At 41.5% G+C, this 27,100-nt stretch overlaps 1 protein-coding gene across 1 annotated transcript in view; it reads left to right on the top strand.

The window, feature by feature from the left end:
* Positions 1-26,080, top strand: part of GALNT8 (UDP-N-acetyl-alpha-D-galactosamine:polypeptide N-acetylgalactosaminyltransferase 8 (GalNAc-T8)) — a 69,899-nt gene extending 43,819 nt beyond the window's left edge. The window contains exons 4-11 of the mRNA XM_006891364.1: positions 1,709-1,892; positions 2,600-2,797; positions 4,154-4,268; positions 15,515-15,700; positions 18,167-18,304; positions 18,801-18,896; positions 20,997-21,164; positions 25,937-26,080. Coding sequence (XP_006891426.1) covers positions 1,709-1,892; positions 2,600-2,797; positions 4,154-4,268; positions 15,515-15,700; positions 18,167-18,304; positions 18,801-18,896; positions 20,997-21,164; positions 25,937-26,080 — 1,229 coding nt within the window. The remainder of the gene's footprint in view (positions 1-1,708; positions 1,893-2,599; positions 2,798-4,153; positions 4,269-15,514; positions 15,701-18,166; positions 18,305-18,800; positions 18,897-20,996; positions 21,165-25,936) is intronic.
* Positions 26,081-27,100: the final 1,020 nt, after the last annotated feature.

Raw genomic sequence — 27,100 nt, 5'->3', positions numbered from 1 at the left:
CGCTGATGTTTGGTGTTGGAAGAGTTCTGATAGATTACATAGTTCTTCTGTCTAAATTGAGAAGAGAGATCTTTCTACTTTCAAATAGGAAGTGATGCTGAGTTAGGCCTAATTAGAGCCTGGATTGTTCAAATCTATGGCAACACTTACTAGTTATTTCCTAAAAGTAGATGCTTGTTTGAGTGCAGGAACTTGCTACCTTGATTTCTCCTGGTCCACTCCCACTGGGAGCAAACAATCTTCAGACTCATTGACTTCGAAGTAATTGAGTAGTTACCTTCAGTGCAGATTCATCCTGCAGAGGGTTAAACCAGGCTGCTCCTTGGAGGCAAGGATTCTGAAGCTTCATCTGACATACTTTGAACATGTTGCAAGGAGGCACCAGTCCTTGGAGAAAGATGTCATGCTTGGGAGTGTGGAGGGATAGCGCAGGAGAGGAAACCCCTCGATGAGGTGGATTGATTCAGGGCCTGGGGTTATTGGGGTAGATGTGTTTGAGACAGTGAGATTGACACAGGATAGAGCAGGGTTTAGGACTATTGTACATGGGGTCACTACACCATCTTAAGTGCAACTGAGGAAGGTCTAAACTCTAAGATATGTAATCTTTAGTGTCATAATCATGCAGGTATAGACTGATACCAGTTACTCAGGCATCACAAATCTACTCTTCTTTTGACAGAAGCAACCTGCTGGAATGTCATTCTTTGATTATAGAGAGAAGGAAGAACTTGACAAAACCAATTAAGCATGCACTTAGTTCTTGAGATGAACTTGTTAGCTAGATACAGCCTAAATGCAGTTCTTGGACATACGATTTACTTGATGCATGACTTGGGACAATTTTCTTAACCTCTGTACGCCTCATTTTCTCATTTGTGAAATGGAAATACTAGAATATCTACTTCTTAGGGTTCTTTGATAATTAAGTAAGTTAATCTTGTTAAAGAATAACTTAGAGTCATTTCCTTAATGAATCATACTGCTTAGTGATTTGTATGCAATTTGTGTACATAGATGTGGGAAAATCACCTAGTAGACTGAGTCAAGAAACAAAGGCAAGGACTGGATTTATAAAAGAAATAAAAGAGAGGGAAGGGAAAGCTCTGAATAGTCTGTTAACAGTGAATCTTGCTCAAATAATTATGGAGTTAAACTCATTAGCTAAAAGCTGGCCAAACCTGGATGTTCTGTTTCAACAGCCCTTGAGTAGGCCAAGTAGAAGTATCACAAAACCATTTCAGTTGTTTATGCTTTCTCCAGGATATTCAGAGCACAACTATTATAAAGAAGACTTTCCAGGCTATCTCTGTGCAATGTCTGCCAGGGTCTTTTTATCAGCCTCTCTGTCTAGTTAGAGAATGAACATCCGTTCTACTCATTCTCATAAGAATTTCTTAATATACGTTAAGCACTTAGCACAGTGCCTATCACAATGGAAGCGGTGTTACTATTCTTAGGTGGTTTAGCTACAAAAGAAAGGTGACAGAAGTGTTATACATGAGATTTGACCTCCTAAGATTAAACCTCAGTATGGAAGGCAAAGGAGAAGTAGGTGCAGAAGAAACATTACCCATATTTTCAGCCTGCATTCTGCAATTTCTCAGACTGGATTAGAAGTCATCTAACCACAACTGTGGCAAGAGCATGGAATTTCTGGACCACGCTGACAATTGCATTCAGAGTTCTTTATGTGTTTGATTGGCAGGAGAATTAAAAATCCCCTTGAATGAGAAGATTGCGTTTTACAATCAGAAGTATCCAGGACTGCTGAAATTAATACGGCACACGGAGAGAAAAGGTCTCGCTGAATCACGGAACACTGGCTGGCAAGCTGCCACCGCTGATGTGGTCGCCATCTTGGATGCTCATATTGAAGTGAACATTGGATGGTAAGACATTTCTTCTGAGACAAAGGAGAAAGGAGATTGTTGGACACTGATTGGGTACAAAATGGGATATTGTAGAAACAGGTACTGTTAAAAAAACAAAGTAAAAAAAAAAAGAGAGACTCAAAAGAAAGAATAATTTATTTAGGAATATTCTGATGAACTAAGAGAAGTAATGTAATGTTAAAGAAAAAACCAAATCAATGAGTTGGGGGTAATGACGGAAGGATCCTGACCTTAACTTGAGTAACTCGCTTCATCTAACTAGACATTAATGTCCTTATCTGTAAAATGAAGAGATTGCCTTTTGTTGACTCCTAAGATTCCCTCCCACCATCTTGAAATTACATGATAGGAGAGATCTGTACTTTGGAGAATGTGAAAAATCATATACCAAAGAGTTATCAGTTTAGAAACTGAGATCCAAGAGATAACAAAAATATACGCAGAAAAGGAAATGTTCTGGCTCACAATGGCTTGGGACTGGAACACTTAGATCTTAATTTCAAATCTGCTCTGATATGATTTAGTTGTTAACAGGCCCAGGCAGTCTAGGAATTGAGAGATTCTCTGGGCTCTTGAATCCAGAGTCCTATTTACAGTCTATATGAATACAGTATGTAAAGTCCTGGGCCAGATACTTGTAGCCGCTTTGTTTGCTTGTTCCTCTACTTGTCCACAATTGGTCTTGCCACACACTCTTCTTCTAGGGCAGAACCCATCTTGGCTCGGATTCAGGAGGACCACACTGTGATTGTTTCTCCAGTGTTTGACAAAATTCTTTTTGACACCTTTGATCTGCAAAAGTATGCATTGGCAGTAGATGGATTTAACTGGGAACTGTGGTGCCGCTATGATTCTTTGCCTCAGGCCTGGATTGATCTGCATGATGCCACTGCTCCAGTCAGGTAAGTCTGGAGGCTACCCAGGGAACATGATTAGCACATGGGAAGGCAAAACTGTGCTATTGGTTTTGTTTATCTTTGGTGGTAATAATGGGGTCTGTGGAAGAAGTTGAGGGGTTTGAGTGGAGGATAGGAAATTAGGCAATGACAATTGTTGAGTTAATCCCAGAAAAAAGCAGCACAGAAACTTTGGACTGTTTAGAGACTTTCAGAGGAAATTCTTAATGTTTATAATTATATTTGTTAGAGATGGGGCCAAGATTAATTTCACAAATATAGAGATACCAAAAAGACAAGGCATAATCCCAATATAATGTGGAAATGATGACAGCACAGGACATAAGCAAAGACTACAGGTAGTCAATCTACTTTGGGGATTTAGGGAGGACCTGCAGGATGAGAAGTTTTGGTAGAAATTGTATTTCTTTTTATTGTGGTAAAAATACACAAGGCAACACATACACTAATCCAACAATTTCTAAATACATAGTTCAGTCACACTTATTATATTCTTCAAACTCTACAACCATCTTCCCTATCCTTTTCCAAATTACTCTATCCCTATTAACATAAATTCACCACTCCCTAAGCAAAAACTGCCTTCCTCCTCCCTTCTACCCTTGGTAACCACTAATAGTTTTTTTTTTATTTCTATATGTTTGCTTAAGGGAAGCTCTGGTGGCATAGAGGTAAGAGATTGCTCTTGCTAAGCCAATGGCAGGTGGCTTGAATTCACCAACTGCCCTATGGGAGAAAGATGGGCAAATTCTTGCATGATTTACAGCCCCTGAAAAACTACTGGAAGGTCAGCTGTGAATCTGTTTTGATTTGATGGCACACAATAACAACATGGATTTGTTAGGAGTCCTAGAGTCCATAAGGAACTGTAGTACTAAACAAATGAGGGCACCTCTTGGGTAGTTTGAATCCACCAGACACTTCATAGGGAGAATATGGGCAATTTCCTTCCCTGCTATGTACAGCCTCTGAACACCCACTGGTGGGTCAGTTAGGAGATGATTCTGACTTGACTGCAAGATGTTTGAACTAATTTTCTTATTATTTACAAAGAATATTTATTTGCTTATTTTACATAAGAGAGATCATATGATATTTATCCTTTTGAGATTGACTTATTTTGCTCATTATAATGATTCAAAGTATATCTGGGTTGATCAAGACTTACTTTTACTTTTATGACAAAACAATATTCCATTGTATGTCTATTCCACATTGTGTTTATTGATTCATTATTTAGGTAGAATTTTTAAGGTCAGACAGTCATTGGGTTTCCCATTGTCCCCTCCATCTTGACCTACTCCTCCGAGAAGGGTTAGTGACTCACTGTTTGCTCCACAGAAGTCCTTCCATCATGGGCATCCTGGCTGCTGACAGGCTCTTCTTGGGAAAGATTGGAGGCTTGGATGGCGAAATGCTAGTCTACGGAGGAGAGAACGTGGAACTTAGCCTAAGGGTGGGTACATTTTTCTTCTACTTAGTAGACAAAACCTAGGGAAGATAAGAGGAGGACCTCAGAAATCTAGCAGCAAGACTGAATGACCTTGACTCAAGAGTTGGGCAAATTCTCATGTTTCCAGGTCACTAGATGGAGGAGATGTAGGCCAGAGGGATTCCAATGAGGCTCAGCAGATGGTCTGCGTACTTCCCCTGAGGACTCCACATGTTTGCCAAGCTTTTCTTGGAATATATCATCCTTCGGAAAGCCAATTATTTGCAAGACTACAATACAAACTGCATTATCAAAGACAGTGAAAACTAGGACAGGAAGAGGGACCAGGGAGACAAACACTGTAAGAAATTTGTTGAGATATACGTGTGTGTGTGTGTGTGTGTGTGTGTGTGTGTGTGTGTGCGCGCGCGCGCGCGTGTGCCTCTGTGTGTGTGTATCTCTGGTGGTTTAGTGGTAATAAGTTTTACTGCCACTCCAACAATAGGTGGTTTGGATCTACCAGTTGCATCTCCGGAGAAAGATGGACAATCTCTTCCCAAGCAATTTATAACCTCTGAAAGCTCAGTGGAGAGTTAGCTCTGAGTCAGTCCTGACTCAATGGCCCACGACAACAACAGCATATATACAGACTAATCTAGGACACACGACCAGCGATGTAGACATCACTGAAACCCTTGAATGAATTCCTGTTCTGACCACATTCTGTATGTGTAGGACAAACATGGATTTACTTTCAGAAATGCTCCCTATTCTCTACGCTAGCTGCTCTCCATACTTGGCTTATAGCAGATGAACAACCTGAATTTTCCATGGAAACATTTCCATGGGAATCGGGGCAGACCTGTTGGTGTAATGATTCACGTGTTGGCTGTGAACCATGATGGTGGTAGTTTTAATCTATTCTGCAGGAGAAAGATTGATAGCCTGGGAAACATAATTGACTGTCTCCGCAAATCAAAACGAAGCAAGTATAGACTTTGGTGGTTGAAGCTGTTTGTTTTTAAAAGGAATTCAGAAGCATTGGTGATTCAGTAGTAGATGTGTTACTGAACGCAAGGGGTTCTTTCCGTAGTCGATCACCAGTAAGACAAATGGATTGCAGTATCCGTAAGCACAGATCTGGGAGACAGTGAGTCACCTCCAAGACTGCCTCCCCGTTTGGGAGTGATCACTGGGTTTTATATGAAGGTAAAACCCTAGCTCATTTAACAATGCACTTTTTTCAGTTAAAAAAGATAATCTTTACATCTGAAAAGAATAGTTCATATTTAAGTAATAATAATTCAGGATGGGCACAGTCCTCTTCCTCATAAACAGGCATATTAAGATACAATTTACATATGACTAGGAAACAGCCTCAGAGAGATCAAACTACTTTACATGACTAAAGACAGGAAATAGAATTTGGAGGCTTAGTAACTAGTTTTTCAGGCTGAAGAAAACTGATGTTAGTTTATAATTATATAACTATAGTTTTATAACTGATACATATATAGAGAATTTTAAACTTACTAATACCACCCTATCAGATAGGGAGACCTGTTACAGAACCAAGGGGTTCTTTCTGTAGTCAATCACCAATAGACAAAGGGATTGCAATATCCATAAGCACTTTATTACACAGATCTGGAATACAATGAGTCACCTCCAACACTGTCTCCCAGTCCGGGAGTGGTCATGGGCTTTTATAGGATGGCGAGACACCAACTTACTTAACAATAAACTTCTGTTAGTAAAATCAAAGAATTTCTATATCTGAAAGAAAATCATTCATACCCAAATACTTCCTTTCCAGGCAAAAAGGCAGATTAGGTTACAATTTATATATGATTGGGGAAAACAGCCTCAAAGAGATAACAGCTAATCTAGGAGATGCATCTCCTCTTTTGATAAACAGATCACAGAAAGGACACTAAGAACTCCAAGGTCAAGCAACCAGTCCAGCTGGCTGGAAAGATCTATAGTTTTATAATTGATACCTATATAGAGAATTCTGAACTTATTAATACCACCCTATCAGACCCAGGTTCAGTTCTTGGTAAAGTCTCCTCATGCATAGCCAGTTTGTCTTTCAGCAGAGGCTTGTATTCTGCTGTGATGCTGAAGATGTTTTGCTAGAACTTTCTAACCAAAATTGACTAGGGGGAAAGGCCTGGAGATCTACTTCTGAAAATGGGGAAAGGCCTGGAGAACTACTTCTGAAAATGAGCCAGTGAAACACTCTGAATAGAAAAGCTTTGAATTGCAACTGATTATAGGGCTGGTGCAGAACTAAGCAGATGTATTCATTTGGTTTTATTTGGTTTTACTGTGAGTTCAGGGCTGACTTGACAGCAGTGAACAAGAGAATTCAAGGTGTTAACAAAGGTGGCTGGAGAAATTCCAAGTTCTAGTTCCTGTTATACCTATATGTTGGCTAGCTATAGTCAAAAAATGTTAAGTAACAAATTACTCCAAACCAGTGGCTTCAAATGTTGTTATTAGGTATCCTGGAGTCAACCCTGACTCGTTGTAGTGACCCTGTGAACAGCAGATCTGAACCCTGCCCCACCCTTATGATCTCTGCCATCCTCAAGCCCATTGTTGTAGTCACTGTGTCAGTACATCTCATTGACTGTCTTCATTTCTATCCTAGACCCTCCCCCTGTCCCAGGATGATATAATTTTCTAAGTTCTTACCCCTCCTGACAGCATGCCCAAACTATGTGAGATGAAGTTTTACCATCCTTACCTTTAAAGGGCACCTTGGTTGTACTTCCGCCAAGATATATTTGTTTGTTTGTTTGGAAATTCATTACTGTGGATTCAAACTTCCAGAGAGGGGCTGCCTTTGAGCTAGCTCAACAGAGGTCCTTCTTTGTTGTTTAGGTGTACTTGAGTTGGAATTGACTCAGCTCACAGTCTAGTAGGTTTTCAGAGGCTATTAATCACACAGTAAAAGATTGCCTATCTGTCACTCTTGGAGTAGTTGGTTGATTCAAACCACTTGCCTCTGTATTGGCAGTGCAGAACCTGACCCACTAGGCCATGAGAGGTCTTTCCCTTCATATTTATATGGTAGCAAATAAATTCTGAGACCTGTCTGGGTGAGTCTTATTTTAAGGCACAAATGTTCTTTGACAGAGAAAACAATGAGTGTGTGTATGTATGGTGGTCTTGATCAGTTTTCTTACTTGTGAATGAAAGATCTTTATTTTATCTCTTACAAGGATGATGGTCCAGTTAAAGGATAACAATTAATTTGAAAATAATTTGCAAATATATTAATATGTGATTGAAGTCAGAGTGAGAAATGCTTAAATGTTGTTGTTGTTGTTATGTGCCGTCGAGTCGCTTGCGACTCATAGCGACCCTATGTACAATAGCCCTAAACTCCGCTCTGTCCTGTGCCAATTACACCGTCTCTGACACTCCCATCCAAATTATCCCAGTCACTGAATCAATCCACCTCATAGAGGGCCTTCCTCTCCTGCGCTGTCCCTCCACCCTCCCAAGCATGATGTCCCTCTCCAAGGACCTGTCTTTCCTTACAACATGTCCAAAGTATGTTAGAGCCTCAGAATCCTTGCCTCCAAGCAGCCACCCGGTTTAACCCTTTCCAGGACAAATCTTTTTGTTTTCCTAGCAGTCCATGGTATTCTCAATACTCTTCTCCAGCACCACAGCTCAAAGGCATCAATTCTCCTTCTATCCTCCTTGGTCATTGTCCAACTCTCTGATGCATAACAGGTGATTGCGAAGACCATGGCCTGTATCAGACGCACCTTAGTCTCCAGAGAGACACCGTTGCTCTTCAGTACTTTGGAGAGGTCTCTAACAGCAGACTTTCCCATGGCAATGCACCTTTTAATTTCCTGGCTGCTGGTGCCAAGACTGTTGACTGTGGAGCCAAGCAAACTAAAGCTGTGTACAATCTCAATTTCTTCACCATCCATCCTGATGCTGCCAATTGGTCCAGTGGTGAGAATCTTTGTCTTCTTGACATTGAGCCTCAAACCATATTGGAGGCTGCAGTCCTTGACCCTCTGCAGCAGGTGCTTCAGGTCCTCTTCAGTTTCAGCAAGCAGAGTTGTGTCATCCGCATAACACACATTGTTGATAAATCGTCCACCAATCTTGACCCCACATTTCTCCTCATAGAGCCCAGCCTCCCGGATAATCTGTTCTGCATATAGGTTGAAAAGGTATGGAGACAGGATGCATCCCTGGTGTACACCCTTCCCTATTTTGAACCATGCAGTGTTACCCTGCTCTGTTCTGACTACTGCCTCTTGGTCCAAGTATAGGTTTCGTATTAGCACAATTAAATGTTCTGGGATTCCCATTCTTCTCAGAGTCAGCCACAGTTTGTTATGATCCACACAGTCAAATGCCTTTGCATAGTCAATGAAACACAGATAGACATTTCTCTGGTATTCCCTGCTTTTAGCCAAGATCCATCTAACATCAGCTACAATATCCCTAGTACCACGACCCCTTCTAAACCCAGCCTGGACTTCTGGCAGTGTTCTGTTGATGTGCTGTTCCAGTCGTTTTTGGATAATCTTCAGTAAAATCTTGCTTGCATGTGAAATCAGTGATATTGTTCTGTAGTTTCCACATTTCTCTATATTATATTCTAATTCCAAAAAATCTCCAAACCAACCTCTTTGCTGCCCAATTGGAGTCAACTCTCAGCTAGCACTCCATTGGAGTTATTGGGCTATAGAATACATGGGAAGAGATTACCCATCTTTCTCCTCAGAGCAGGTCCTAGAATGAAGGCGACAAAGGCTCTTTCTGTTTTGTGGTTCTTCCCTACTCAGAACCATCTTTGTGTTATTGGAAGAGAAGGGAAGCCAGAAAGATCATGTTGTTGTTCCTATTAAGTGCCATTAAGTCACAGATGACTCATAGCAACCCTATAAACAAAAGACCTGAACACTTGTATAATTTTCATCGTTTCTCCAAGTTCATATGGTTTCCAGAGGCAAGCTATTTTGGAAGTGGATGCCACTCCTGCTTCCAAGCTTGTTTTAATTGGGGAGCTCCACCAAACACTGTCCACCATGGGTAACCATTATCACATTTGACACATCAGTGTCATAGTGTTCAGCTTCACAGCAACCAACAGTTACCTCTGTACAGTGAATGGACAGACCAATGCTATACTGTTGCAGACCAAGGGTAAAGTATTTTTATAATTATTAATAATGAGACAGAATACCAAGAAGAGATAGAACAGAGAGCATAAAAAACAGGGGGGCAGCAGTTCCCATGCCTGAGGGCTCCCATTCCAGTTTCCCTGTCTCTTTATTGAAAATTACCAGGAAGTAAATCACAAAATAAAATGAGCAAGGACCTGAAGTCAGAAAATCCAAAGGGCCTAACTCGTTCAGCATTTCTTAAGCTCAAGGAACTAAAGAACAAACAAACACAAACCTTGAGTTGCTATAATCAAGGATGATTTAGGCAGAATATTAAATGATCCAGGAAGTATTAGACGAAGATCAAAAGAATATACTGAGTCACTGTATCGAAAGGAATTATCAGGCACAGAAGAATTCCATGAAACAACATATGAGCAAGAGCCTATGGTGATGAAGGCAGAAGTTCAGGCTGCTTTGAAGGAAATGGCAAAAAGTAAGACCCCAGGAATAGATGGTATACCAATTGATATATTTCAACTAACAGATGCTGCCCTGAATGTGCTCACCAAGTTGTGCCAAGAAATATGGAGAATAACCACTTGACCAACTGACTGGAAGAGATCTATATTTGTTCCCATTCCAAAGAAGGGTGACCCAACAGAGTATGGAAACTATAGAACAATAGCATTGATTTCACAGGCAGGCAAGATTCTACTGAAAATTATCCAAAACCAACTAGAACAGCACTAGATCAGCAGAGAACTGCCAGAAGTCCAGGCTGGGTTTAGAAGGGGTCATGGTACTAGGGATATTGTAGGTGATGTTAGATGGCTCTTAGCAGAAAGCAGGGGATACCAGAGGAATGTATATCTGTGTTTCATTGATTATGCAAAGATGTTTGACTGTATGGATCATAACAAACTGTGGCTGACTCTGAGAAGAATGGGAATCCCAGAACACTTGATTGTTCTAATGTAAAACCTATACTTGGACCAAGAGGCAGTCATCAGAACAGAGCAGGGAAACACTGCATGGTTCAAAATTGGGAAAGGTGTATGCCAGGGACGTGTCCTATCTCCATACCTTTTCAACCTGTATGCAGAACAGATTATCCAAGAGGCTGGTCTCTATGAGGAGAAGTGTTGCATCAGGATTGGTGGAAGATCTATTAACACTCTGTGTTATGCAGCTGACACAACCCTGCTTGCTGAAACTGAGTAGGACCTGAAATGCTTGCTGCAGAGGGTCAAGGACTGCAGCCTTCAGTATGGATTGAGGCTCAATGTCAAGAAGACAAAGATTCTCACCCTTGGACTAATTGGCAGCATCAGGATGGATGATGAAGAGATTGAGATTGTTCACAGCTTTAGTCTGCTTGGCTCCAGGGTCAACACTCTTGGCACCAGTAGCCAAGAAATAAAAAAATTTATTGCAATGGAAAAGTCTGCTGTTAGGGACCTCACCAGGGTACTGAAGAGCAAAGGTGTCACTCTGGAGACTAAGGTGCATCTGATACAGGCTATGGTCTTTGCAATTGCTTGTTATGCATCAGAGAGTTGGACAATGACTAGGGAGGACAGAAGGAGAATTGATGCCTTTGAGCTGTGGTGCTGGAGAAGAGTATTGAATATACCATGGACTGCCAAGAAAAACAAGCAGATTCATCCTAGAGAGGGTTAAACCAGGCTACTCCTTGGAGGTAAGGATTCTGGGGCTTCGTCTGACATACTTTGGGCATATTGTAGTCCTTGGAGAGGGACATCATGCTTGGGAGGGTGGAGGGATGGCATAAGAGGGGAAGACCCTCTATGAGGTGGATTGATTCAGTGACTGGGGTAATTGGCATGGGTGTGTCAGAGGCAGTGCGATTGGCACAGGGTAGAGCAGGGTTTAGGGCTGTTGTACATAGGGTTGCTATGAGTCTCAAGCAACTCAATGGCACATAACAACAACAACAACAACAAATCACAAAGAGAATTCAATGCAAATGAAGCCATGCTCTTTCTATTGAAAACCTTCCTCCTGTCTCAGGAGGGAGGGGTCAGCAAATACAATGCAAGAATCTGCTAAACTCTTAAGGATTGCCTTGGTGTCTCAGGGTGAACCGGGCATTCAGTTTATTACAAGTATTTAGTATTGGCTTCCCATACTATACCAATTGGAAGAATGTTTGACCAAAAACAAAACCAAATCTGAAAGCCGCAGATTAAAATCACCCACCTTTGGCTTGGTAGCATCACTTTCTATCCACTAGGCCCATTGACCTCTCTATGTTGTTAAGTTATACAAGTGTTCAGGTCTTTCATTTATAGGGTCGCTATGAGTCATCTATGATGCAAGGGCACTTAACAACAACAACAGAGAGAGTATACTTTACTTTTTCTTTTAAGGACATTACCAGAACAGTACACACATCCTTCCCATCCACATTTTATTGATCTCATCACACTTATGGGCAAAGCAAATCAGAGAAATGTAGACTAGCTGATTAGTCATGGGTCAAATTACTCTTTTTATTACTGTAACCATGGAGCAAAAGAGATACAGCAGGGACAATTGGTTTCTGGTCCCTAAATACACACACACACACACACACACACACACACACACACACACAAAACAACAACAACAACAACAACAACAAAACCCCACCAAACAAACAAAAGAGAAAAAAATTACATTATACACAGTTCCTGGGAAAAGTACATTGTGGTGGTGGTGGTTATTCTGTCTACAAGAGATCAAGATTAATTTGAGTGGAATCCCAAGTACTTAATGTAGGGTCCTAAGCCCTGAGTATTATTTTTTAAAAAATTTTCTCTTGTTTTTCTTTCTTCTACTTTTTTAATCTAATCCAACTGTCTGTTTCCCACATCTTTAACCCCACCATTAAAATCTCCACAAGAAAGCATGTTTGGTCTAGCATTTTGTTACTCATAAACCAACTTTGCTGAAAATGTAGGGATTGGTAGAGGGAGGGTTATCTTCCACCCCTCTTTTCTTATTAAAACATTTATCCCCATCCAAGGCCCTTGGTTTGCATATATGAGTCTTCTCCTTTTTAAAACCTCTAATCACTAGTTCTCTCCGAGAGAGAGCTCTGGCGACATAATGATTAAGTAGTTGTGCTGCCAAACCAAAGACAGGCAGTTCAAATCCACCAGCTGCACTGTGGGAAAAAGATGGACAATCTCTTTCTGTGTAATTTGCAGCTGCTGAAAATCTACTGGAGGGTCAGCTGTGAGTTGATCCTGACTCAAGGGTACAGAACAAGAACACTAACTAGTTAGGATCTGTCTTCCCCAGCCTTGGAGAACCTCACAGATTGCATAGAGTGTTTTATTCTGACATCTAGTGGCCACAGCTGCAATGGTGCTCATGGACACTTACTGCCGTCTAGTGGATTCTAATTGAATGACAGCTTTCCACGGAGTTTCCAAAGCTGTCGATCTTCATAGGAGGAGACTACCCATCATTTTCTCCAAGAGTGATTGTCAGATTCAAACTACTGACCTTCTGACTGGCGGTCCAACATGCTACCTTGCCATCAGAAAACCAGCATTTGGAGAGTAGCTCTGCAGAAGGCAGTCTTACCAGTTAAGAGTCACAGTTTTGGAAACCCACACCAGGGAGGGTCACTGTGAGTCAGAATGGATGAGAGGAACGTGGATTTGGGGATTAGATAGTTTGCTTCTCTGACAGAACTTAGCATGCCAACTTCCTTGGTTAAAAATCTACCTCTGTCATTTATAACTCGATAAACATGGGAGAGATACTTAAATGAGGATAATAGTTGCACAGTGAAGGTGAAGAGTGCTAGCATAGTGTAGGACACAGAGAGAGAGAGAGAGAAAGAAAGAGAGGGGGGAAGAGTGACAGAGAGAGGTGGAGGAAGACAGATATGAGAGGCTTTTGGCAAGATATGAGTGGTACCAATTGACGTATGTATTGGGTATCCAGAATAAGAGGTACATAGCAAAGTGAACTGGGGCAGGGGAGGAAATTGTGCAACAATGAATGAATGGAAATCCAAGTTCTTGGTAAACTTTCATTAAAACCTCAATAAAAAATTTTAAAAAAGAAAAAAAAGAAATATGTATTGGATATGAAATAGTTTATCAAGGATAATTGGATTACCTCTTGACTTTTTTTACCTTTTCACTCTAAGATTTCTGTTTCCAATGTATTAATGTCATAATTGAAAAGCACTAATTCTTCTTTAGTCTTTCTTACTCACTGTCCAGTTTTCACCTGCTTAAGAAGTCATTGAAAATAACAAGACTTGTGTCAGGTACATCTTAGTCTTCAAAGAGTCTTCTTTACTTTTTAACACTTTGAAGAGATCTGCCTTTTGTAGCAGAGTTCCCCAATGCAATACATTATTTTTATCTGTTGATTGTTGCTCACATAAGCATTGATTGTAGATGAAAGTAAAATGAAATCCTTGACAATTTAAATGTTTTTCTTTTTGATGTTGTTTATTGCCTGGCATGTAGTGATATGGTCAAGCTTTGAGCTCAGATTAAAGATTGTCTCTTTTCATTCATTTCTAAATAGTTCATAACTAAAGTTAATTCATAACTAAAGGGAGTACTGGTGGCCTAAGGCATGCAGTTTGAATCTACCAATTGCTCCAAGGGAGAAATATGGGCAAACTCCTCCTGTGTGATTTACTGCCTCTGAAAACCCTCTGGTGGGGGTCAGCTGTGAGTTTATTCTGACTTGATGGCACACAACAGCAACAACAAACAGCAGCCATGGAGAGAAGACACAGGAGACACTGTATCAATCCAATACCATTAGCTATTTATATCTTCTAAGCTCTATCTTAGGGAACTTTAGTAGCTAACTGTGCAAGGGATGTTACCAACCCAAAGGCAAGTGGTTCAAAGCCTACCAGTTGCTCCATGGGGGTAAAAAAAAAAATTAGGCAATCTCATCCTGTGAGATTTACATTGATAGTGTTGTTGTTGAGTACTGTCAAGTCAGAACCTACCCATAGTTGACCTTCCAGAGGGTTTTTAGAGAGAGTCCTTCACCTATGAGAATTTAAATACAGCCTCTAAAAACCCATTGGAGAGTATAGGGCTATGAGACTATGAGTCAGTTCCAACTTGACTGCAATAAGCTGAGTTTCAGTTGAAGCAATATAGTAGAAATGCATGGTCTGAGAAGTATGTGTATGTTCATAGAGATGGCAAATAAGAGCATTTATATAGTTGGATTGCAAATCATAGTGGTTCTTGGTCAAGAATTTATGTGTATTATCCGTTTCTGTATAACAATATTATCACAGTCTTTGAGGTTTCAGACAACACACACTTATCACCTCATCATTTCTGCGGAGTCCACACACCATTTATCTGGGGTCTCTGCAAAGATGTAGTCAAGGTGTCAACCCGGGATGGCTTCTCAGCTGAGGCTTCACTTGGGGAAGAGTTTGCTTCCAAGTGAATCTGTCATGTGATTGTAGACTTCCCAACTGAGGAAACAGTAAGGCTTCATTTGCTGACGGTCAGCCAAAAGTATACCTCAATGCCATGCAGCCTTCTCCATAGATGGTTTACAATATGTAACCTGCACTTTCAAAGCCATCAAAGGAGAACATCTCCTAGCAAGCCAGACATTACAATCTCATGCAGTGTAACCATAACAGCCTATCACGGTTTCCATAGTCTATTTGTGACAGTTCCTTGTCTATATTAAAGGAAAAGTGATTAAGCAAGATATGTATACCAAGATTTGGGAATTGTAGAATTACCCGAGTCTGTTTCCACACTGCCCTATATCGTGTGTACTGGACACAGCTTCTAAGCCCACGGCAACTCTTAGGACTTCTGTACTTTCTTTGGGACAAGGAAGTAGAAGCAATGTCTCCTTTGGTTAATACAGGATTTTTTTTTTTAGAAGAATGGTGGTCTAATTATTGGAGAGAAATAGCTTGGTAGACTTATTGGGCAGGGCCTTTTGTAGGTAGATTGAGAAACATGATGGAGGTGGGAGTAAGTGGACCGAATTAAAATTATTTTAAAAACTGTTTCTAAATGTCATCTTTTACTGTGCAATATATGAGCCTTGGACCCTGCATGCTCAGGTGAATTTCCCCCCCTTCTCTTTAAGGTATGGCAGTGCGGAGGGAAGATAGAGGTCTTACCCTGCACGCGGATTGCTCACATAGAGAGACATCACAAGCCCTACGCTGCAGATCTGGGCACAGTGCTGAAGCGCAATGCTCTGCGGGTAGCTGAAATCTGGATGGATGAATATAAACACATGGTCTACATGGCCTGGAATGTGCCTCTTCAGGTTTGTCATGAAATTAGAACGATGAAATTAGAAAGAAAAGATAGGATTAATGATAAGGAATGGGAAGGACCAGAGCAAAGAGTTAGTCAACCCTTATAGGAGTATAATAAAGTTCTGATGGTACATGACTAATGCTAGCCATGCTTTGGCCATGCAGTCATGCTGGGAAAGGTGGAGAATCAGAGAAAGAGAAGACCCTCAATAAGATGGATTGACACACTGACTCTAAAAATGGGCTTGAGTACATCAGAGGTGGAGAGAATGGGGCAGGCTAAGTCAACGTTCAGACTGGTTATTTATAGGGGGCTGCTATGAGCTGTAGTTGACTTCAAGGCACCCAACAACAACAACAACAATAGACATTTATAGAACACATTTTTGTCCCCAGAACTGTTCTAAATATTAACTCATTTCAGCAATGCAACATAGATATGGAGTTAGTTTATTATTTGGGTTTTACAGATGAAGAAACAAGGCACAGATATGTGAAAGAAAATTGTTTAAGGTAATACAGGTAATTAGTGGCAGTTCCAAAAGCCAAACCTGGAAAGGGTGGTTTGTAGATTTCATAGTCTTTGTCAGTCTGCTGTATGGAAGATTAGTTACTTGGAGCAGGCAGGGTTGGACATCAAGAGTCACTGCTAGGGAGCTCTGGTGGCCTAGTGGCAAGAAGCTGCACTGCAATCCTGAAGATGTGTGTTTTGAAACCACCGGATGCTCTGCTGGAGAAAGAGTGGCAATCTCTTCCTGTGCCAGTTGTATCTGTTTCAATAGTACACAACAAGAGAAAGAAAAAAAAAGTCACTGGTAGGATAGAGTATTGGGAGTTGTGATGCTAACTCAAAAGCAGAGTTGATGTTCTGCTTCCAGTCTCTCACTGGCTCTGTGAGAGAAATATGGGCAATCTCTTCCCATGTACGTTATAGTCTTGGAAAGCAAAGGGTCAGCTATGAGTCAGTTCTGACTCCACAACAACGAGAGAGTGAGAGAAAGAAAGAGAGAAGGAAATAGAGACAGATACACACACAGAGGATGGTACATGGTAGATACGGATGCAGAGTGTTAAGAGGAGGCACTGTAATCTTGTTGGGAGCACTGGAATAGGGGTGCCATTCACTGGTGAGTTTGTGTCATCTTCCCTAGACACGTAAAGTCAGTATGACATTTGTGACTCTGGGCTCAAGCATACTGGGGTGTGCTTTGGGGTACAGAAGGCGGTAATCTCATTGTCATACTCTTCTCCAACACATTGGATCCTAAAGTAGCCCCACGATGCTAGGGAGGCAGAGTGATAGGGACTTGTGTAATGGATGTAAAAAAGATTGGATCAAGAAGAATAATGAGGAGGGGGGGAAGAATGATGGGGACCAGGAGTCAGATTAAACAATTGTCATTTATCTCATACATTGAGCTAATTATTTGTGGGATTTTGCTGTGGGTTTTTTTTTCTTTCTTTTTTCTTTTTGTGTACTGTTGAACCAGATCCAGCTGGCACAGAAGGAGATTGTGCCTCCTTCTCCAGCAGAGCATCTGGTAGATTTGAACCACTCGCCTTGGGGATTGCAGAGCATGAGCTCATTATTTCAAGAGATTTATAAGAATTTATTCTGGTGTACTATGATACCAAGAGATAACAACAAAGCCAAGTTCCCTCCAGAAGATCACTAACTTTTTTTCCCTTTATGAAATTCTATTTGTGAATGTCCTCATCTGTAAAGAAAAGCTTGGAAGCAGGAGTGGCATCCACTTCTGAAATGGCTTGCCTTCAGAAACTCTATGAACATGGAGGAACGACCAAAGTTATACATAGTTATATACCAAAGTTTTATATAAAGTGTTCAGGTCTATTGTTCATAGGGTCACTATGAGTCGTCTATGACTTGATGGCACCTAACAACAAGTGGTAAGGAGTTGTGCTGTCAATATAAAAGCATGTGGTTTGAGTCTACCAGCTACTCTATACGAGAAAGATGGACAATCTCTTACTAGTGATTTATAGCCCATGAAAAGCCACTAGAGGGTATAGCTATGAGTCAGTTCTGACTCAACAGGACATACAACAATACCCTAGTATTCTTTAACTTTGACTCCCCCCAAAATATCATTTTTATGAAACATCTTTTTGTTTCCAAATCTTGTTGCCAACATATCCCTTTGGAGAGATTTTTCTGGTTATCATGAAGAATCATTTCATGCTTATTGTGTAAGTAGTGTCTCATACTGGAGCAATCTGACCCAATTTGTTAAAGAGTAGAAAGAAAACTGAGTGACTCCACTTTGGAAAACTGGTGAGTGCTTTAAAAGCCAGTAGAGTTCCCTAGGTTTGAGCTTTCCCAGAAAATATATGTAATACAAAGGTTATTTTACAGGTTATCAGGCAATTTCCTAGGTTCTTCATGTGTTGTCCAGTCCTGTTAGAATTAAGGTGGTTCCATGGATAAAACATCTTTGGTGTTTGATTTACAGCATTCTGGAATAGATTATGGAGATGTTTCATCCAGAAAGGCACTCCGGGAGAAACTGAAATGTAAAAGTTTTGACTGGTACCTGAAAAATGTCTATCCGATTCTGAAGCCAATTCCTAGCATTGTAGGCTATGGAAGAGTACGTATTATGAAATTATGCTGTTTATTTTAAGTGATTGTAAAAGACAGTGGAATTGGAGTTTATAAAATCTATCATCCTTCTCAAGATTCGCTTCCTACTCTTGACTTCTTCCTTGGCTCTCTGCCCTTGGACCCTTTTATTCTCTTTGCCCCCTGCTCCTCAAATCTCATCTCTTTTTCTTGTCTCTTACTTTGGAAACAGTATTTCTTTCAATTTCTCAGCCAATCAGTGTGTTTACTTTGATCACTTGACTTCTAGTCTAGATGCCCTTTCCCTAAATGAGGTGCGAGGGTCTGGGTCAAGTGGGTACTCTAGGAAGTATGCGTCATAGAAATCTCAGTAGTCATTTTTCCTAGTACTTCAAAAATGGCAACCTTGATTCCATTTTTCCGTTTTTTGTTAGTTTCTGGTGACCTTGGTCCTCTAGAAAATATGCAGGGTTTGGGGGACTCGAGGGTTCTCTTTCTCTAACAGTATTATTTTGTTTCTTCAGATGAAAAATGCATTGGATGAAAGTATCTGCCTTGATCAGGGACCCATTCCAGGCAATACCCCTATCATGTATAGCTGCCATTCATTCAGTTCACAGGTATTTCCCCCAATCTTCTTTATCCTAACAGGTGGAGTCTGTTGTATTTAACCTCTGGAAACCTTAACAGATCAGACTTGGTGTTAGATGATAGTGAGGTAAGAGTTGTTATCAGTGAATAAAGAGGAAAGGTGAGCCCAAATTGCCCATGAAGCCAAGTATTTAATAGTTTATTAGAAAACCTCATGGAAAAACCACAATCTAATGGGTTGAGAAATTATGGTACATGCACACAATGGAATACTACACCGTACACAGGAGCAATGATTTTGTAAATCACTACCTCATTTGGGAGGGACTGGAGAGCATTATGCTAAGTGAACTAACTCAGTCCCACAAGGACAAATAAGACCATTACTGTAGAAGGTGCATAAGGATCCAAGAGGGGAGGGAGGGAGCAAAATGGGAGGATGGGTGGGGGGTGGGTTTAATCACAATCCCACGATTTGATGGGTGGAGGGAGGGGTGTGTAAAGGAAATGGGAAAGATCCAGTGTGAAAAACAATGTATATAAATCTTGTAAGTAAACCAGTGTAAAAGAAACGTTTTATTTAAATAAACAAATACCTGATGGAAAGATGGATATATATCAGGCACAGAGAGGAGAAGAAAGGCTATATTTAGTTATTTAGGAGGGCAATAGTGAGCTAGAGAAGAGAGAGACTGACCCAAAAGGATGGAAGAAGTCTGGTGCCAACTTCAGGTCACGGCCCTGCTAGAATATTGACACCCTGTTGGCCTTAAAGAGTACTACAGAATCACAAACGATATTTTGTGTTTTTAGTGACCATTTACACAGCAAATCAGAGTCACATTTAGAAATTTCTGTGCATATTGTTCTATTTGAAAACTAAAGTGCACTGGATTCAGGCTATGGTCTTTTCAATCACCTGCTATGCATCTGAAAGCTGGACAATAAGTAAGGATGGCAGAAGAAGGATTAATGCCTTTGAGTTGTGTTGGAGAAGAGCACTGAGTGTCCATCCTATGGACTGCCAAAAGAACAAACAGACATATCTTGGGAAAAGTGCAGACAGAGAGCTCGTTGGAGGCAAAGATGACAAAGCTCTGTCTCTCATACTTGGAAATGACATGACTATTGGAAAATATAAGGTTAGTGAAATAGTAGAAGACCCTCAACGAGATGAATTGGCATAGTGACTGCGGCAGTGGGCTCAAGTGTGTCCAAGAGGGTGAGAATGGCATAGCCTAGGACAGGGTTCAGGTCTGTTGTTCATAGGATCACTCTGAGTCATACTTGACTCAACAGCACCTAACACCACCACCACCACCACCACAATAGATATTGTTTAGTGACACTTGTTACATTTGCACATTATATCAATATTCTCACTACTTCTATTCTGGTTGTTTTGTTTATTAATCTAACTTCCCTACTCCTACTCTTCTTACTATCAAATTTTAGATGTAGGGTGAAATTAGAACATTTTCTGTTATATACATGGTTTGTTGTTGTTGTTGTTTTTTTAAGGAAACAAGTGTCTACAGATGATACTGCTTATTTTGTGAACCAATCTACCTTTTATTTAGCTGAAAGGTGACCTCTGAGAGAGGTTTCAATTCAAAGTTTAGAAGTTATCTCAGAGTGGATGGTAGTTTTGGAGGTTTCTCTAGTCTCTACTGATTGAAGTGGGTGTTCTTTTCACTTAACAGATGAAAGCACTGAGATACAACAACCTATCTATCCAAGCTCAGTGAGCAGAAGAGTGTCAGATTTAGAATCTAGAAGTTTTCTTTACTACAAGCCCAGAGCTGAGACTTACAGAGGGTCAGTCTCTGAAGGCCAGTTGGAGTTTTGCTTCAAAGACACATTTCCTTATGCTGTGAAAACTGGAGCTCTGTGAGAGCCCTTGGGAGGAAGGAAGCAAGTTAATTCTCCTTCCCATGCTTTGTCTCCTTTCTGAAATATTTGAAGAGTTGAGGGGAAAAAGCAGAGCTGACTTTATCTTACCCTAGGAAGGAGAGTGTTGCTCATGATGTGTGCCTCCTGGTTTCAAGCGTCATCTTTGTGCTCTCAGTAAGGTCAGCTGCCTCCCCACCCCACTGACCATTGCCCATGCCGTTTATGCCCTCTTCTAGAATGTCTACTACCACCTAACAGGTCAGTTCTATGTGGGAGCGCTGATTGCAGAGATAAATACCGAGGATCGCTGCCTGACTGACCCTGGTGAAGGGGAGAACCCCACTCTGGAGCCATGTGTTAAGGCAGCCCAGAAAGGACTGCACATTTATTGGGATTTTAAACAGGTGAGTTGTCTTTTAGCTTTGTATTGTTTTTAAAGATAGGCATGCTCAAGCATAAAGATGCTTGCAAAGGTAGAGAGTCCTTGTTGTTCAATGTGAAGGTGGCCTCGTCCGACATCTACCAGTTCATAAAGGGAAACTGTCCCCATCAATAACATCCATGTTGTTGTGTTGTTGAGTACCATTGAGTCAGAACCGACCCATAGCTGACCCATCTAGTGGGTTTTCAGAGGCTGTTAACCATACGGGAGGAGACTGCCCACCCTTCTCAAATGGAGCAGCTGGCAGATTCAAACTGCATGCCTTTGGGATTGCAGTGCACTTTCTTACCACTACGCCACCAGAGCTACAAATAGCTACATAGTCAGTCATGCTTCCCCACAAGTTCCTGCACTTACTTTTGCCAATCATTGGGTGGGATGATCATTGCAAGACTCATACACTTTACACACAGTTGTGGGATTTATTTTGGATATAGTTTGGTGAGTTTAGGAGGCAAAAAAAATCTCACAATACAAGTTCAGGTATAGTTTAGGAGTCCCAAGCCAGATTAACAAGGCACAATTCCTCAATTAGTAAAAGTCCAGGCTAAGTTCAACAACACAGATAAACCTCTGGTTTCCTCAATCATTCAGCAAATTTTATATTAGAGCTTTTCCTCAGTCGTCCATCAAGCAAAACCTTAACAGTGGCCTTTATATTAGAGCAGTTACGATCAGCTTTTCCTTCAATCACCCACCAAGCAAAACCTTTAGCTGTGGCCTTTATCTCTAGTATTACTCTGGTTACACCTTGCTGCACTTTCTTCTCAGCAGTGCCACAGTCTCTTCATCCTCTCTCCACCACGATTGTAGCCATTTTTCACAGTGTGGAAAATGCTGTCTAATATTGGCTGCACAGCCGTCAATGATTTTCGAGATCATCTGTCCACACTTAAGGTAGCTGGCGACCATAACTCTACAATGGGGGCTAATGTAATAGCTAGAAAAGCCAATTTTTAAGAGTTTTGACACCCCATACATCCGTTGTAGGACCAGCATTAGCATATTTGATTGAACTTTGGAATCTTCTGATGCTGTTTACTTTGTGGATTGTGTTTTTGTTTGATTGATTTTTCACTCCATTCCATAGCTTTGTGTTTTGAATCACAAATTTAAAAAGTGGAGGTTATGACTTCATGGGTCCACAGTAAAGATAATGCCACTACTGAGATGGGTACGGTTTGAAGAGATAAGGCATGTTTGAGACTTTTGGGCTGTGAGATGAGGAACATGAAGTTGAGAGCAGAGATTCTGCTTCAAGGTGGTGCAGTCCAAAAGGAGTTGTGTTGCTAACCCAACGGCTGCACCTCTGTAGTGGTTCGAATCCACCAGAAGCTCTTTAGGAGAAAGATGGGTAATCACTTCCCATGCAATTTACAGCTTCAGAAACCCCAATAGCGGGTCCCCTCGAAATAGCCAGTGGAAAAGCTTTCAAATGGAATAACAGCTCAAGATAAAAAGAGGATCCCTGAAAGAGACAGTGAGAGGAGGAGACCGCTCTCACTCAGGGTTGGAGGCATGAGAAGGAAGGGAGTGGAGGGAGCGTTCTCCCTCCCACAGGGGCTTGGATGAGAGGACAGTGGAGCAGGTGTGACATTGGAACTGGCGCCGTTCTGGAAATCAATTTGGTTAGATGGAGGAAAAAAAGAAATCAGATCCTCAAAGTAATGATTCCATATTTTAAAGACTACAATCCCACTTTGGAGAGGAATCCTGGTGGCTTAGCAGTCTTTCTTTGAGATAGAGCTAAAATGCCAGCCATTCAAGATTGTCAGGGAGAAAGGTGAAGGAATCTGTTTGCAGAAACATCACAGGCTTGGAAACCCTATAGAGCCATTCTACTTGGCCCTACTGGGGCTCTGTGAGACAGACTTAACAGCAATGGGTTGGGTTTTGGTTTAAATCCCATTGTTAGATCTGTATCTTAACCTAGAAAGAGAATATAAGATCTGAGAAGGATATACTAACATTATGGTGGCAAAACATTAGGAAAATGTCCAACCATAGGGAAACATCATCTCATTTCACTGCCATCACTTAACAGATTTCACTGTATACCAACACACACACACACACACGTATTAAAAAACCTCATCGTCATTGAGTTGGAAATAACTCATAGCTGACCCTTCAGTGGGTTTTCAGAGGCTCTAAGTCTCAGCGGAGGAGGTTGCCCATCTTTCTCATGCAGAACAGGTGGTGGATTTGAACTACCAGAGAGGTGTGGCCTTCAGCTAAGCAGTGCAACACTCCAAGGATCACACCACATCAGATATCACCAGTGTGTTATCAGAAATGGGATTTGAACCCATGTCTTCAGGTAAGACCTTAACTCACCGCCTTAGACCCTTGACCATCTTTTTTCTACTTTGAACTGAATGCTATGTGGTAAAACCTATGATAGCAAAATTTATATATGGCAGAAACCAGTCAGAGACAGAAAACTGATAATGAGTGATGAAAAGTATACGACAGACTCTTGTGAAATGTGGAAAACTTTCTAGAAAAACATGGCGTCCCCAGTTCTGACTTTTGTAGATTAATCTGTAAAATCAGGATGCACACACACACATACACACATATGCATATAGATGTAAAAACCTCATTGCCGTTGAGTCAGAACTGACTCACAGCTGAACCTCGAGGTTCTTGGAAGCTCTGATTTGTACAGGAGGAGATTAACCATCTTTATCCCGAGAAGTCCCTAGGAGAGTTGTCTAAAGATTTTTGAGCTGTGTCTCTCTTGTAATTCTAATCTAACAGAGGATTCAAAGGACGGGTGACCATGGACAATCTCCTCCTGAAATCCTGCTTGATGGTCAGCTATGAGTTAGCCCCGACTCGACAGCAATGAGTTGTTAAGGAGTGAGAGCTGAGGGGTAAAGCTGGCATGGGAATCCGAGAGCAGTAACCTAGACGGGAAGTAGAGTTCAGAGGTCACATGGCTGTGGGCATGTTTGTAGAGAGATCTGCTCACCTAGAACCTTCTTCAGGAGATTTCTGTGATCTGGAAGCAGTGGCCAAAAAAAAAAAAAAAGAGGGTGGGACTGACTGGGAGAAGAAGTTCATGAACCTGGGGAATCACCTTGAATGATTGTCACTGGAGGTGCACCAGGGACCTGGGTGAGGATAGAGGGAGTACAGTGTGGTCAGGAGCAGTTACTTTTAGGGAAGTAGAAGCTGTTGGGGGCTTTTGTAAATTGAAAAAATGAGAGACCGTGAGGCTATGATTAGCGAGGGAGCAGAGATTTGAAGCTGTTAGAGCTGCAGCCCTGCTTGGGGTTGAAAGAACTTGGTGGTAGGTTATCTGAAGTGGGAGAGTGAGATAAGGATTTCTTGGTAGTCATCCAAATGGATGCTGTAGCATAGTCCAAAGGGATTTGCCCTGCTAACCCACATGCCGAACCTTTCTGACAGTTCAAATCCACTAGAACGTGTAAGAGAGCAAGATGGATGATCTCTTCCCATGAGATTTACAGTCTCAGAAAACCAATGGAATGTCAGCTCTGGGGAGGTTCTGACTTGATGGCAATGTCCATGAGTAATATGAGGTATGAAGATGAGAGCAGATTAGAGGTGGTGTAAGCGAAAAGAAGTTTCATTTAAGTATTAAAAGAGACTATGTGAGTTATTGCAAAGGGATGTACTGGGATGTGGGAAGGAGGAAGGACAGGAGGAGAGGGCAAGATCAGGAGAGATGATCCTTTGCTCAGATGCCGTGATGCTATGGAGATAAGGAGTAAAGAGCTCAAGGAGTCTGGTAGTGGCACGTGGGACACAGAGGAGAATGATGCTTCCTCTTCTATTAAGATGGGTAGTGGCAGAGATTAACCAACATTTTGTACATCTTCACACAACAGACACTATTTGTTTAATATGTATAACTCTACTTTATAGATGAGTAAATGAAAGCTTGTTGTTGTCATGTGCCACTGAAATGGAGCCAACCCGTAGCTGACCTTCCAGTGCATTTTCAGAGGCAGTAAATCACATAGAAGGAGGTTTTCCATCCTTTTTTCATGGAGCAACAGGCAGATTTGAACTGTGCACCTCTGGGGTGCAGCACAGCTTCTTAGCATTAGGCCACCAGAATTTCCTAAATGAAGGCTCAGGGTGTCATTTTTCCAAGGCCATATCATTTGTGTAGGGTGGAGCAATGATACAAACTCAGACCCTTCAGCTCTAGAGCCCATAATATTCTCATTGTAAACACTGTCAAAACTCCCACAGCACAGACAGGATGCTGCATGAAGAGTGCTGTGAGCATGATTGAGACTCCTAAATGTAACATCTACTGCAATTGCACAATAGAGACTCATCAAGTAGAGAGGGAACGAATAACAAAGGTGAGCTGAGGGGTTTAAAGGACACAGGATGGCTGAGTAGAGAAGCAATCTTGGCTCTCTGTGACACTATCAAGTCATATCAATCTTTATAGACCTCACGCTTCAATCCCAGGAGAGGCTGATGATAGTACAGGAAGCCAACACTTGCCAACCCTCAGTGCAGAGCAGTGGTTATACACCGATCTCTGGTTAGGTTGCAGTGGGATGGTAGAGAAATCCCTGGGAAATCTCATTATAAGTTTTTCTTCATTTTTCTCCTGAGGGCAACTTGTAATAGATTAGAGGGCTTGTCAGGCTTCTCTCTAAGCACAGCAAGAAGAATAAGAGTAGGAGACTGATATTCTATTGGACATTTCAATACCTTAACTCTATCTCTCCTTCCATCCAGGAAAAAGCTGTCATAAACAAGTCCACTAAACGGTGTCTGGAGATCAAGAAGAACTCTGCAGGTATCTATGTGCTTGTGCTCCAGACCTGCACCACACAAGTGTGGAAGATACAGCATACCATCAAGAACTGGGGATCAAACTAATGTTCAGTTGGACAGTGGAGTCATCTGAAGGGAGCTTGGATTTGGAGCATCAATAATTGCAACTGGAATGGCTTCAACTCCCAATATACTGCTCAAAGTGGGAGAGGGTGGGAGAATGTGTGTGTGTGTGTGTGTGTGTGTGTGTGTGTGTGTGTGTGTACTTCGTGAACCACGTGTGGGGTAGAGAAGTCTGCACATATACACTGCTGCTCTGCTGGGGAAAAGAGTGGAAACAGTGGCATCTGCTCCACAGCTTCCCCTGGGAGTTCATGATATGTATCCAGTGCCATTCTTGGAAAATCCTTGAAATAGGCAGCATCATCTGGCTCTATGAGGGGAGAAAAATAGGAGGATGGTAGTTCATCTTTGGCTTCTACCCAAACTGTTTTGTCTTCATTCCTGACAACTATTATCACCATCTGTCCTACACCTCCTCCCCCAGCTCATCTGCTTAGAGATTCTTCAGTTTGCCTTGGGGGGTATTTCACCTGAAGGCCTGGGTCATCATCACCAGGATGGCAGCTTAACATTGGTTCAGGTAACGTTAAGTCACTTAAGGACCTCAAAGGACCTTCCCTGGAAATGTGGAACCACACCACCTCCTTTCTTTCTTGACTGTCCTGAAAGATGCGCTTAATAATAGATCAGAGTTCTCATGTCTCACACACCAAAAGGATTCCAGGGCCTTAAGGAGTTGAGAGAAAACATCTCAATGAATCCTCCCCTACCCCCTTCCAGGGCAAGTGTCCAGGGATGATAGAAAGATCCAGAATCGCTTGAGTATGTCTTTAAGTAGATGTTAACATTTAGTAAACTTGATTGATTACATGTTCCCTCTTATCACTACTCTGAAGCATGGGGGAAATGAGGCTAAAAACAGCGGTATTACTAATTGGAACACAAAAGGACACTAATCAAGAACTTAAAATCAAGGAGCATTACTACTGGCCATTCAGTCAATCCTTTTCCTAGTCAGTGTTGGGAGGACTGGTCCAGGGCTGCCAATTTTTTGTAAAGTCT

Source organism: Elephantulus edwardii, unplaced genomic scaffold (genome assembly GCF_000299155.1).
Source record: "Elephantulus edwardii isolate Elephantulus edwardi_28Jun2011 unplaced genomic scaffold, EleEdw1.0 scaffold00096, whole genome shotgun sequence".
NCBI lineage: Eukaryota > Metazoa > Chordata > Mammalia > Macroscelidea > Macroscelididae > Elephantulus > Elephantulus edwardii.
The sequence above is the reverse complement of the archived record's forward strand: the minus strand, read 5'-3'. Positions and strand labels throughout refer to the sequence as shown.